Source organism: Mobula hypostoma, chromosome 3, assembly GCF_963921235.1.
Source record: "Mobula hypostoma chromosome 3, sMobHyp1.1, whole genome shotgun sequence".
NCBI lineage: Eukaryota > Metazoa > Chordata > Chondrichthyes > Myliobatiformes > Myliobatidae > Mobula > Mobula hypostoma.
In genome coordinates, this window is record NC_086099.1 from 118,268,832 (window position 1) to 118,283,317 (window position 14,486).

Below are 14,486 nucleotides of genomic sequence, written 5' to 3' on the forward strand. Positions count from 1 at the left end.
ACCTCGTCTTCCAGAGAGCAGCCCCGACAGAAGAGCTGGCCTTCGGGGAGCAGCCCCCAGCATGCCTGGCACAGCCCTATTCTCTCCCATACTACCTCGGACGCTTCCTCCCGTGGGTGGCTGTGACAGGTGACAGATTGGCCTGAGAGCCTTGTCTCTACAACACCTGAGGCTGCACAGCTTCATCACCATCAATTGCTCCAATAAACCAATGAAGTAGATTTGCAGTGTTTTGTATTACCAATGTGCATCAGGTCTTGTGGTCACAAGAAAAATGTTTAGGATAAAGATTTGCACCATTTTTCGAACCCAAAGACACTGCTGTGACCAAGTGTGTCACCATCTTACCGGTTTCCAAACTACAGCGATGAACACGAGGACGAGGAAATCTGCAGACGCTGGAATTTCAAGCAACACACACAAAATGCTGGTGAACGCAGCAGGCCAGGCAGCATCTATAAGAAGAGGTACAGTCGACGTTTCAGGCCGAGACCCTTCGTCAGGACTAGCGAGGATACTTGCTGTTTGTAACTGAAAGACTGGGGGAGTTGTTGACAAAGTAGGCAGTAGTCTTAGTCTACAGGGTGAGTTCAGGCTGAAAAGGATTGAGAAATAGCAAATGGAATTTAAACCAGATGAACGTGAGTGAGGCTAGGACTCACTCCATGAAAGATGGAAGCAAATCGACCTTGGTGTGCAAGCCCAAAAATTCTTGAATGTTGAGGCAACTGAATAGGGAGACATTTGTCATCCTGGCTTTCCGAAACTGGTCAGACCTCATTTGGAGTAGAGGCAGTTCTGGTCACCACACGCTAGGAAGGCTGTGACTGCGCTGGAGAAGCTGCAAAGGGAAGTCCCCAGGACGGAATGTTTCCGTTATGCAGTCGGATAAGGGAGAACATTTGTCCTTGGAGGAGTGAGGTTAAGAGGATCATGACGGATGGAGGAGACAGCAGGAAATTTTCCGTTATCAGGGTGAATAAAACTAGACGATGAAGACTTAGGGAGGGGGATGGGCGGGGCATCTCTTTCAGCTACAGCGTGGTGAGTCCCCCGAGCACTCCAGCAAACCCGACGCGCACTAGGACCCGCGGGCGGAGAGCTGAAGAGGAAGTGACGTAATTTGCACAGGAGCCGGAAGAGGGGGGAGTGGGGCTAGGCGGGTGGTGCAGGAGCAGCGGCAGGGAGGTGAGGTGAGGCCGCACCGGACCGGACTGGACGGGTCTGGTCTCGGTCCTGGGGAGGGGCGCCTCAATACGGATTGCGAGGGTAGGAGCCTGCCAGAGTTGAGCGGTGAAATGTCACTGTCAATGGAGCTCAGTGCTAGGATCACCCCCCCCCACTCCTGTTAACGACACGACTGTACACCCCAATCACTGTGTGAGTCCCCGTCCCGCCTTAGTCACTGTGTGGGTCCCCCTCCTCTCCCGCTTTAGTCACTGTGGGGGTCCCCCTCCCCTCCCGCCTTAGTCACTGTGGGGGTCCCCCTCCCCTCCCGCCTTAGTCACTGTGGGGGTCCCCTCCCCTCCAGCCTTAGTCACTGTGGGGGTCCCCCTCCCCTCCCGCCTTAGTCACTGTGGGGGTCCCCCTCCCCTCCCGCCTTAGTCACTGTGGGGGTCCCCCTCCCCTCCCGCCTTAGTCACTGTGGGGGTCCCCCTCCCCTCCCGCCTTAGTCACTGTGGGGGTCCCCCTCCCCTCCCGCCTTAGTCACTGTGGGGGTCCCCCTCCCCTCCCGCCTTAGTCACTGTGGGGGTCCCCCTCCCCTCCCGCCTTAGTCACTGTGGGGGTCCCCCTCCCCTCCCGCCTTAGTCACTGTGGGGGTCCCCTCCCCTCCAGCCTTAGTCACTGTGGGGGTCCCCCTCCCCTCCCGCCTTAGTCACTGTGGGGGTCCCCTCCCCTCCAGCCTTAGTCACTGTGGGGGTCCCCCTCCCCTCCCGCCTTAGTCACTGTGGGGGTCCCCCTCCCCTCCAGCCTTAGTCACTGTGCGGGTCCCCCTCCCGCCTTAGTCACTGTGGGGGTCCCCCTCCCCTCCCGCCTTAGTCACTGTGGGGGTCCCCCTCCCCTCCCGCCTTAGTCACTGTGCGGGTCCCCCTCCCGCCTTAGTCACTGTGGGGGTCCCCCTCCCCTCCCGCCTTCGTCACTGTGCGGGTCCCCCTCCCGCCTTAGTCACTGTGGGGGTCCCCCTCCCCTCCCGCCTTAGTCACTGTGTGAGTTCCCCTCCCGCCTTAGTCACTGTGTGGGTCCCAATCCCCTCCCGCCTTAGTCACTGTGGGGGTCCCACTCCCCTCCCGCCTTAGTCACTGTGGGGGTCCCCCTCCCCTCCCGCCTTAGTCACTGTGGGGGTCCCCCTCCCCTCCCGCCTTAGTCACTGTGGGGGTCCCACTCCCCTCCCGCCTTAGTCACTGTGGGGGTCCCCCTCCCCGTCCCGCCTTAGTCACTGTGGGGGTCCCCCTCCCCTCCCCTCCCGCCTTAGTCACTGTGGGGGTCCCACTCCCCTCCCAGCCTTAGTCACTGTGGGGGTCCCCCTCCCCGTCCCGCCTTAGTCACTGTGGGGGTCCCCCTCCCCTCCCGCCTTAGTCACTGTGGGGGTCCCACTCCCCTCCAGCCTTGGTCACTGTGGGGGTCCCCCTCCCCTCCCGCCTTAGTCACTGTGGGGGTCCCCCTCCCCTCCCGCCTTAGTCACTGTGCGGGTCCCCCTCCCGCCTTAGTCACTGTGGGGGTCCCCCTCCCCTCCCGCCTTAGTCACTGTGTGGGTCCCCCTCCCCTCCCGCCTTAGTCACTGTGTGGGTCCCCCTCCCCTCCCGCCTTAGTCACTGTGTGGGTCCCACTCTCCTCCCGCCTTAGTCACTGTGTGGGTCCCAATCCCCTCCCGCCTTAGTCACTGTGTGGGTCCCACTCCCCTCCCGCCTTAGTCACTGTGTGGGTCCCAATCCCCTCCCGCCTTAGTCACTGTGGGGGTCCCACTCCCCTCCCGCCTTAGTCACTGTGGGGGTCCCACTCCCCTCCCACCTTAGTCACTGTGTGAGTCCCCCTCCCCTCCCGCCTTAGTCACTGTGTGGGTCCCCCTCCCCTCCCGCCTTAGTCACTGTGGGGGTCCCACTCCCCTCCCACCTTAGTCACTGTGTGGGTCCCCCTCCCCTCCCGCCTTAGTCACAGTGCGGGTCCCACTCCCCTCCCGCCTTAGTCACTGTGTGAGTTCCCCTCCAGCCTTGGTCACTGTGGGGGTCCCACTCCCCTCCCGCCTTTGTCACTGTGTGGGTCCCCCTCCCCTCCCGCCTTAGTCACTGGGTGGGTCCCCCTCCCCTCCCGCCTTAGTCACTGTGGGGGTCCCCCTCCCCTCCCGCCTTAGTCACTGTGTGGGTCCCCCTCCCCTCCCGCCTTAGTCACTGTGTGGGTCCCCCTCCCCTCCCGCCTTAGTCACTGTGTGGGTCCCCCTCCCCTCCCGCCTTAGTCACTGTGTGGGTCCCCCTCTCCTCCCGCCTTAGTCACTGTGTGGGTCCCACTCTCCTCCCGCCTTAGTCACTGTGTGGGTCCCAATCCCCTCCCGCCTTAGTCACTGTGTGGGTCCCACTCCCCTCCCGCCTTAGTCACTGTGTGGGTCCCACTCCCCTCCCGCCTTCGTCACTGTGGGGGTCCCACTCCCCTCCCGCCTTAGTCACTGTGGGGGTCCCACTCCCCTCCCGCCTTAGTCACTGTGTGAGTCCCCCTCCCCTCCCGCCTTAGTCACTGTGTGCGTTCCCCTCCCCTCCCGCCTTAGTCACTGTGTGGGTCCCCCTCCCCTCCCGCCTTAGTCACTGTGTGGGTCCCCCTCCCCCTCCCGCCTTAGTCACTGTGTGGGTCCCCCTCCCCCTCCCGCCTTAGTCACTGTGTGGGTCCCACTCCCCTCCCGCCTTAGTCACTGTGGGGGTCCCACTCCCCTCCCGCCTTAGTCACTGTGGGGGTCCCACTCCCCTCCCGCCTTAGTCACTGTGGGGGTCCCCCTCCCCTCCCGCCTTAGTCACTGTGGGGGTCCCACTCCCCTCCCGCCTTAGTCACTGTGGGGGTCCCACTCCCCTCCCGCCTTAGTCACTGTGGGGGTCCCACCCCCTCCCGCGTTACTTGTCCCAAGATGGCGGAATCTGTTCCCTACATTGCTGTGTGGGGGCCATTCTGCCCACCCCGCCCCCTGCACTAAATGCCGGGATTTCCACTGTTTAACATACATTTGCACGAACAGGATGCAGCCGACGAGGCTGTAGCTGTCATTCATAACAAATTAGTTTTTGTGAGCTTCTTTCAATGTTTACTTCATTTTGCCCCTTTTCATGAGATGTAGAGATGTTTCATTTACTGAGTTTATTTCATAGTCATAACTGTGTAATCGCACTTGTGAAAAATTCCATAGATCCTAGGAGACGGTGTTCCACCCTGCTAAATTGATTCCCTTTTAAAGCTATTGGCTACTGAGTACATGTGTGCTTTTTTGATTCCTGAAGCCCCAGGGTTACCAGACAAAGCACCGGAGGGAGTCGATGGCTAAGGAAGCATCCATGACAGAAATGGACTGTTGATATTTTTTGGGTGAAGACCAACAGTTTCCCTCCACAGGTGCGGTCTCACTCACTGAATTCCTTCCAGTGCTTTGTGTGTTGCTCCTGATTAAGCATCTGCAGTCTGTGTGCTGTTGGTTCACAGTTAAATTCTGAGGCCTTTGTTGGTCGGGGTCGACCGTGGCTGTGGTGTCCTAGCTGTCTACTTGATGCCAAGCTTGGGCATTACGATGTGGAGAGCAAGCTGTTGTCCATGTAGCAAGCTGCCCCTCTTCACGTCGCTGCTGAACCCAAAGGAACAGCAGAGAATGATACAATTTGGCACCAGCAGTGTTGCAGATGTTGCCAGGCAGCATTGAATTCAATTTAGGGCTGCCCAGATTTACAAGGATGTTGCTGGATTGGGGAGCATGCCTTGTGAGAATAGGTTCAGTGAACTCGGCCTTTTCTCCTTGGAGCGACGGAGGATGAGAGGTGACCTGAAAGAGAGATGATGAGAGGCATTGATCGTGTGGATAGTCAGAAGCTTTTTCCCAGGGCTGAAATGGTTGCCACAAGAGGACACAGGTTTAAGGTGCTGGGGAGTTGGTACAGAGGAGATGTCAGGGGTAAGTTTTTTTACACAGAGAGAGGTGAGTGCGTGGAATGGGCTGCCAGCGACGGTGGTGGAGGTGGATACGATAGGGTCTTTTAAGAGACTACTGGATAGGTACATGGAGCTTAGAAAAATCGAGGGCTATGGGTAACCCTGGGTAATTTCTAAAGTAAGGACATGTTTGGCACAGCTTTGTGGGCCGAAAGGCCTGTATTGTGCTGCAGGTTTTCTATGTTTCTACTCCAGCTCCAGATTTTTCCCAGGGGTTTACCCCTGAAGCCTTCCCCACGTGTGGGTATAGCTGCAAGGCTGTGGTGGTGTGGAATCAGAGATTTTGCTCTCCAAGATGAGATGCCAAGCGCAGCTGACGACTCCTGTCTGCCCAAAGCGACTGGTTTTAAGGCACCAGTAACCTGCCTTTGCTCCTACTGTCAGTAGGAGCAGTTTGGCTGGGTTTGCACTACACATGAAGGCCAGGAGCTGGAACTGGTTGTCAGAGGCTATTTGACAGTTAAATAGGGATAGTCATACAACAGGGAAGCAGGACTAGCCTACCGACTTCACTCTGACCATCAACTATCCATCCTATTATACTCTCGCCATGTTCCCATCAACCCTTCCCTACAAAACAGGTTGCAAATTGTGGGAACTAATTGTCCTGGTATGTTGTTGAGATGTGGGAGGAAACCTGTGCAGTCATACACACACAGCATGCAAATGCCACACAGACAGCACCAAAGGTCAGTGCAGCTCTGGTGGGGCACAGTACTGATTAGAAGCACTGGGATTCATCTGGGTAATTGTCTTTCAACGAGCTGAAATGTAATGCGTGAAATGGCCTGCTCTTGTGTCATAAAATGTCTACCTAAATTATGCTAGAGGTTATATTCACCTTGGATTTCCTTGCAGTAAGTTCAGTGGAAAGACTACACTTGTTCCAGATTCGTTCAGTTTCTGTGATGAGTAACCATTAGTGCCGAACTGCATCGTTCTCTGCAGTTTGTTTAGATTCCGTAGCTGCATGCAGAGGGGGCGCCTGTTACATGGGCAACAGCTTGCTCTCCAAATGGTGCTACCCTGGCTTGTGTATCACATAGAAAGCTAGGAAGCAACATCCATGGTTGACCTTGACCAACAGAGGGCTGCAACCATTATTGCTCTTGACCTGAGGATACTGTAGATTTGGGGGTCAGTTTTCCCAGGACTCTGGTCACTGAATGGCTTGTGCCGTATCGAGCAGCTGTAAACGTATTTACTGGGTTTGCCTGTGATATATTTACTGGGTTTGCCAGGGAATAATCTGCTTGTTTATAAAGATTAATGCATGGGGATAATTGCAAAACCCTGACAACCTTATTGAGAACTAATCCCATTAAGCAGTTGACTGCTTTAGAACGTGAAGAACAAACGATAATCAGACCCAGCGTTCCTTCAGTCAGCAGTTTATACCTCTATCCTTAGTGATGGCATGCACAATCGAGAAGGTGCTAGCTGATGCGAAGGTCTTGGTTGAGCGACTAAAGGACCATCATAGCGCAGCGGAGTCCCTCATTGAACAGACCACTACGCTCAACAAACGGGTGGAGAACATGAAGGAAGTTGGGACAGGAATCTCAGATCGGGTAAGACGAGGATAAGTTGAAAACGTTGAGTTATTCAACATCCTAAGGAATAAATCTCTAGGTCTGTACCTTTGTGCTTCCTGATATACTGGTGCTTCTAATAACTTTCTGCTTCCTTCTTACCCATTGGTAACATTTTCCCTCTGTATTTTACCCTTCTTTTAGGATTCGAAACACATGTCCCCAGGTGGCCACAATCCTGACTGAGGACAGTCTCTTGGCATTAATAATTAATTCTAGAATATCCAGCTGTCTGGATGGGCCCACATTTATAACTCTTGACCCACTGCTGGAGGACTGCCTATTTGAACCATTATGTTGCATGTAGTGAAGATAATTCCACAGTGCAGTTCATTGTGATTCCTCCTTCACCCCAAAGCTCGCAACACGCCTTTAGTCCAGTCTTAACCCAAATCATCAGCCATTCCCCTGCCTCCACAAATGCTTCTTCACCCACTGAGCCCCTCCAGATTACAGTATCTGCCGTCCTGTTTGTCTCCATCTTTCAGTGCTTTATCTCACATTTCTTGCAAGAACAACCCTCTATGACTAAGTTTCTAGTCCTTTGATTTCATTTCTTTTTTCTTAACTCAATATCCTTCCTTAAAATTGAGGTACTCTTCTTTATGCCAATATAAATGTTAGCAGTGGTAGATTAGTTACTTGGTGCACCTTTAGTTATTTCTCATTTCTATTTACTTGTCCTTTGTGACGGTTTCCCCCAAATGCAAGGGTAAGAAGACCCTGATGGGGGTTACTTACAGTCCTCCAAACAGGAGTCAGGATGTGGTCTACAAATTACAGTGGGAGATAGAAATCGCATGTTAAAAAGGCAATGTTATGTTAGTCATGGGGGATTTCAATATGCACATGGATTAGGAAAATCAAATTGTTTCTGGATCCCAAGAAAGAATTTGTAGATTGCCCCCAAGATGGCTTTTTGGAGCAGCTTGTGGTTGGGCCCACCTGGGGAACAGTAATTCTGGATCAGGTATTGTGTAAAGAACCGGATATAATTAGGGAACTTAATTTAAAGGAACTCTTAAGAAACAGTGATCATAATATGATAGCATTCACACTGCAGTTTGAGAGGGACAAGCTAAAATCAGATGCATCGGTATTACAGTGGAATAAAGGGAATTATGGAGGCATGAGACAGGAGCTGGCCAAAGTTGATTGGAAGGTGACACTAGCAGGGATGACAGCAGAGCAGCAACAGTTAGCATTTTTGGGAGTAATTCGAACGGCGCAGGGATATACCCCAAAGAAGAGGAAGTATTCTAAAGGCAGGATGATGCAATGGTGGCTGACAAGAGTAGTCAAAGCCAACATAAAAGCAAAAGAAAGGGCATATAATCCAGCAAAATTAGTAGGAAGGTAGAGGATTGGGAATTTATTTAAAAGTACAAAGCAACTAAAAAAAGAGTATGAGGGAAAAATATGAAGATAAGCTAATCAATAATATCCAAAAATAATACCATAAGTCTTTTCAGATATACAAAGAGTACAAGAGAGGTGAGAGTAGCTACTGGACCACTGGAAAATGACACTGGAGTGATAGTAATGGGGGACAAGGAAATGGTGAACGAACTGATTAAGTATTTTGCAAACAACAGGAATTCTGCAGATGCTGGAAATTCAAGCAACACACATCAAAGTTGCTGGTGAACGCAGCAGGCCAGGCAACATCTCTAGGAAGAGGTACAGTCGATGTTTCAGGCCGAGACCCTTCGTCAGGACTAACTGAAGGAAGAGTTAGTAAGAGATTTGAGAGGGGGAGGGGGAGATCCAAAATGATAGGAGAAGACAGGAGGGGGAGGGATGGAGCCAAGAGCCGGACGGGTGATTGGCAAAGGGGATATGAGAGAATCATGGGACAGGAGGTCCAGGGAGAAAGACAAGGTGGGGGGGAACCCAGAGGATGGGCAAGGGGTATAGTCAGGGGGACAGAGGGAGGAAAAGGAGAGTGAGAGAAAGAATGTGTGTATAAAAATAAATAACGGATGAGGTACGAGGGGGAGGTGGGGCATTAGCAGAAGTTAGAGAAGTCGATGTTCATGCCATCAGGTTGGAGGCTACTCAGACGGAATATAAGGTGTTGTTCCTCCAACCTGAGTGTGGCTTCATCTTTACAGTAGAGGAGGCTGTGGATAGACATGTCAGAATAGGAATGGGATGTGGAATTAAAAAGTGTGTCCACTGGGAGATCCTGCTTTCTCTGGTGGACAGAGCGTAGGTGTTCAGCAAAGCGGTCTCTCAGTCTGCGTCAGGTCTCGCCAATATATAGAAGGCCACATCAGGAGCACCAGACACAGTATATCACCCCAGCCGACTCACAGGTGAAGTGTCGCCTCACCTGGAAGGACTGTCTGGGGCCCTGAATGGTGGTAAGGGAGGAAGTGTAAGGGCATGTGTAGCACTTGTTCCACTTACACGGATAAGTGCCAGGAGGGAGATCAGTGGGGAGGGATGGGGGGGACGAATGGACAAGGGAGTCATGTAGGGAGCGATTCCTGCAGAAAGCAAAGGTGGGGGGGAGGGAAAGATGTGCTTCGTGGTGGGATCCCATTGGAGGTGGCGGAAGTTATGGAGAATACTATGTTGGACCCGGAGACTGGTGGGGTGGTAGGTGAGGACCAGGGGAACCCTATTCCTAGTGGGGTGGCGGGAGGATGGAGTGAGAGCAGATGTGCGTGAAATGGGGGAGATGCGTTTGAGAGCAGAGTTGATAGTGGAGGAAGGGAAGCCCCTTTCTTTAAAAAAGGAAGACATCTCCCTCGTCCTGGAATGAAAAGCCTCATTCTGAGAGCAGATGCGGCGGTGTTCCTGCACGCATGCTGAGCTCGTTGACTTTATTAACTTTGCCTCCAACTTTCACCCTGCCCTCAAGTTTACCTGGTCCATTTCCGACACCTCCCTCCCCTTTCTAGATCTTTCTGTCTCTGTCTCTGGAGACAGTTTATCCACTGATGTCTACTATAAGCCTACTGACTCTCACGGCTATCTGGACTATTCCTCTTCTCACCCTGTATCTTACAAAAATGCCATCCCATTCTCGCAATTCCTCCGTCTCCGCCGCATCTGCTCTCAGGATGAGGCTTTTCATTCCAGGACGAGGGAGATGTCCTTTTTAAATGAAAGGGGCTTCCCTTCCTCCACCATCAACTCTGCTCTCAAACGCATATCCCCCATTTCACGCACATCTGCTCTCACTCCATCCTCCCGCCACCCCACTAGGAATAGGGTTCCCCTGGTCCTCACCTACCACCCCACCAGCCTCCAGGTCCAACATATTATTCTCCGTAATTTCCGCCACCTCCAACGGGATCCCACCACTGAGCACACCTTTCCCTCCACCCCACCGCTCTGCTTTCCGCAGGGATCGCTCCCTACGCGACTCCCTTGTCCATTCGTCCCCCCCATTCCTCCCCACTGATCTCCCTCCTGACACTTATCCATATAAGCGGAACAAGTGCTACACATGCCCTTACACTTCCTCCCTTACCACCATTCAGGGCCCCAGACAGTCCTTCCAGGTGAGGCGACACTTCACCTGTGAGTCTGCTGGGGTGATATACTGCGTCCGGTGCTCCCGATGTGGCCTTCTATATATTGGCGAGATCCGATGCAGACTGGGAGATCGCTTTGCTGAACACCTACGCTCTGTCCGCCAGAGAAAACAGGATCTCCCAGTGGCCACACATTTTAATTCCACATCCCATTCCCATTCTGACATGTCTATCCACGGCCTCCTCTACTGTAAAGATGAAGCCACACTCAGGTTGGAGGAACACCACCTTATATTCCGTCTGGGTAGCCTCCAACCTGATGGCATGAACATCGACTTCTCTAACTTCCGCTAATGCCCCACCTCCCCCTCGTACCCCATCCGTTATTTATTTTTATGCACACATTCTTTCTCTCACTCTCCTTTTTCTCCCTCTGTCCCTCTGACTATACCCCTTGCCCATTCTCTGGGTTCCCCCCCCCTTGTCTTTCTCCCCGGACCTCCTGTCCCATGATCCTCTCGTATCCCCTTTTGCCTATCACCTGTCCAGCTCTTGGCTCTATCCCTCCCCCTCCTGTCTTCTATCATTTTGGATCTCCCCCTCCCCCTTCCACTTTCAAATCTCTTACTCACTCTTCCTTCAGTTAGTCCTGACGAAGGGTCTCGGCCTGAAACGTCAACTGTACCTCTTCCTAGAGATGCTGCCTGGCCTGCTGCGTTCACTAGCAACTTTGATGTATGTTGCCTGTAAGTATTTTGCATCAACCTTCACTGTGGAAGACACTAGTAGTATGCCAAAAGTTCAAGAATATCAAGGGGCAGAAGTGAGTGCAGTTGCTATTGACTAGGGAGGTGGTGCTTGGGAAACTGAAAGGTCTGAAGGTGGATGAGTCAGCTGAACCTACACCCCAGGATTCTGAAAGAGGTAGCTGAAGAGATTGTGGAGGCATTAGAAACGATCATTCATGAATCAATAGATTCTGGCATGGTTCTGGAGGACTGAAAAACTGCAAATGTCACCTCACTCTTGAAAAAGGAAATTATAGGCCAGTTAGCCTGACCTCAGTAGTTGGGAAGATGTTGGAGTCAATTGTTAGTGATGTGGTTTTGGGGTACTTGGACGCACATGACAAAACAGGCGAAAGTCAACATGGTATACTTGAAGGAAAATCTTACCTGACGCGTCTGTTGGAATTCTTTGAAGAAATAACAAAGGAGAATCGGTGCATGTTGTGTACTTGGATTTTCTGATTGGCTGTTGGTGACTAGTGATGTTCCACAGGGACTGTTTTGGGACCATTTCTTTTTGCATTGTATATCAACTATTTGGCTGATGAAATTGATGGTTTTGTGGCCAAGTTTGCAATGATGGGAAGATAGGGGGAGAGGCAGGTAATGTTGAGGAAATGGAGAGGCTGCAGAAGGACTTTGACAGATTAGAAGAATGGGCAAAGGAGTGGCAGATGGAATACAGTGTTGGAAAGTATGGTCATGCAATTTTGTAAAAATTTTCTAAATGGGGAAAAATTCGAAATCTGTGGTGCAAAGGAACTTGGGAGTCCTTGTGCAGGGTTCCCTCAAGGCTACTTTGCAGGTTGAATCCGTAGTGAGGAAGGCAAATGCAATGTTAGCATTCATTTCGAGAGGATTAGAATATAAAAACGAGGATGTAATGTGGAGGCTTTATAAGGCATTCAGCAGACTGCACTTAGAGTATTGTGAGCTGTTTTGATCCCCTTAAGAAAGGATGTGCTATCATTGTAGAGAGTTCAGAGGAGGTTCACGAGAATGATTCTGGGAATGAAAGGCTTATCATATGAACAGTGATTGCAGGCTGTGAGCCTGTACTCACTGGAATTTAGAAGAATGAGGGAGGATCTCATTGAAACCTATTGAATGTTGAAAAGTCTAGATTGGGTGTGAAGAGGATGTTTTCTTTGGTCAGGGAGCCTACAACCAGAGGGCACAGCCAAATAGAGGGGCGTCCATTTAGAACGGAGATGATGATGAATTTCTTTAGCCAGAGGGTAGTGAATCTGTGGAATTCATTGCCACAGGTGCCTATGGAGACCAGGTCACTGGGCACATTTAAAGTTCTTGATTAGTCAGGACGTGAAAGGTTATGGGGAGAAGGCAGGAGAATGGGGTTGAGAGGGAAATGGATCAGCCATGGTGACTTGATGGGCTGAATGGCATAATTCTGCTCCTATGTTTTATGGTCTAAATATAGGTCAATAGTTCCATTTAGTATCAGAGAATATATACAATGCAGAACCTGAAATTCTTGCTCTTCACAGACATCCACAAAAACAGTTGGATACCCCGAAGATTGAGTGACAGTAAAAACGTAAGAACCCCAAAGCCCTCCCCCACTCCCCCCTCCCACGCACAAACAGCAGCAAAGCATCAGCCCTCCCCTCCCCACTTCAGCAAAGAGCATCAGCATCCTCCACACACCAAGCAAGCAATAGTAAAGCCCCCAAGAAAGACCGTCATTCGCAGTACAAGAAAAGCTAATGATTTACCCGACAATTCGACATATCAGTGTCTCTCTCTCCCCCTCTCTCCCCCTCTCTCCCCCTCTCTCTCCCCCCCTCTCTCCCCCTCTCTCCCCCCTCTCTCCCCCTCTCTCCCCCCCTCTCTCCCCCCTCTCTCCCCCTCTCTCCCCCCTCTCTCCCCCTCTCTCCCCCTCTCTCCCCCCTCTCTCCCCCCTCTCCCCCATAAAAGGGCAAAGGGCAGCGATGAGTCACACAGCGAGAGGGAGACTAACAGGACAAAAAAAAACACTCGCTGATATACGGTGTTAAAGTCTGCCGAGTCGCTTTTTATTTCCTGAGTTCTCTGACTCAAGAATCAGCAACAAACTCTTCCCCCACTCTTGAGAGAAAGAGAGAGAGTGATTCGCTGAGTGCAGAGACAGCTGATCCACTGTTCACGTTATTCCGTATTCTCAATTAACACCGGAAGAGAATCGGCTCGTCCCCAGGGCTACACAGCCTCAGCATCCTGAGGGTGTGCTCACCTTCTAGGTTGTGTCCTTGGGATATCGAAAACAGCCAGTCAGTGAGCCCCAGGAGCAGGAACTGTCAGCATAAAGAACCTATGTTTGAGTGCAGCTGTCGGTCGACAGAACCACCATCCGACTTCAAAAGGGATAAGAGAGACATTAAAGGTAGAAATTAAGCTACTTCCGCAGATTGAGCTCAAAGAAGCTGCTCTCTAGTGCCATGTAGCTCTGTGCAACTCATTTATTCAGGATTTCGCCATTGTATGGGGTTTTATTGCTCCATTTTTCAGTAGGGTTGGGATTTTTTGGTGATCCAGGTCACATGCTAACACTGATTCTACACTAGGTCAAGAGTACTGAAGAGCAAGTGTCATGAGGTGCTGAGCCAAACAGGCACAGGGGAAATTTGTGGTAGGTTTATCTTCAATCAAATGAATATGTGCCAACAGCTGCATAAATGATTTTTTGTCAACCTGGATGCGATTTTTTTTTTCTCTGTTTACTGAATAACAACAGCAATGGATCTGCTGCTCCAAAAAGAACAAGGGTGGGATAGTGACGCTTAGAACCTTGAATTGTTCTGTGATTTCTTATCCTTATTTTCAGAACCAGGAGGATTTTGCAAAGCTGAAGAAGTTGAGCACTTACAAACCATATGCCCTCTGTCAGGAGAACACACAGATACGGGATCTGCAGCAGGAAAATAAAGGTTTCTCTTTCCTTACCAATTCGGTGAACCAATGACAGGTTATTCTGGTTCAGCAAAATGTCAGAGTCCAATACCAGTCACTGTGTTCTAGCTTGTTTCACACTTAAAAAGGTGAGGGATTTCCTCCTCACTAAACTGGATGTTAAGTTTCCTTATCCCCGGTGATTACATCAGATCTCTGCGGATTAAGTGAAGGTCATGTCTGGATCAGAGCTCCCTCCACAGTATCCTCACAAGATGAAACTTAAAGGCACATTCCACATTGTATGCTTACCCAAGGGTTTTATCTTGTAAGATTTTCCTGTGGTGATTCCAACCTCTCAGGAAATTCACTGAATAATGTTTATGGAAGAGCAGCTTCTTTCTGTGGAATGTTAAACATTTTGGGATAATCAATATACATCGTGTCAATATTTTTTATGGTCTGAGTGGGATTGTCTATTGAGAGTTCATTGACAAATTGTACAATTTTTGGTGCAAACTTCTCGCCTGCCATATAGTTCCTTTTCCCTCCTT

General features: G+C 51.1%; 1 protein-coding gene across 6 annotated transcripts in view; it reads left to right on the top strand.

Annotated features, from left to right (window-relative positions):
* The first annotated feature begins 1,140 nt into the window (after positions 1–1,140).
* Positions 1,141–14,486, top strand: part of LOC134344216 (suppressor of IKBKE 1-like) — a 31,832-nt gene continuing 18,486 nt past the window's right edge. Inside the window, exons 1-4 of one of the 6 annotated variants that reach the window (XM_063043637.1) lie at positions 1,141–1,269; positions 4,476–4,587; positions 6,586–6,746; positions 13,868–13,970. In XM_063043637.1, coding sequence (XP_062899707.1) covers positions 6,588–6,746; positions 13,868–13,970 — 262 coding nt within the window. In that variant the 5' untranslated portion in view covers positions 1,141–1,269; positions 4,476–4,587; positions 6,586–6,587. The remainder of the gene's footprint in view (positions 1,270–4,475; positions 4,588–6,585; positions 6,747–13,867; positions 13,971–14,486) is intronic. The other 5 variants (XM_063043640.1, XM_063043641.1, XM_063043638.1 and 2 more) reach the window with 5 other exon arrangements.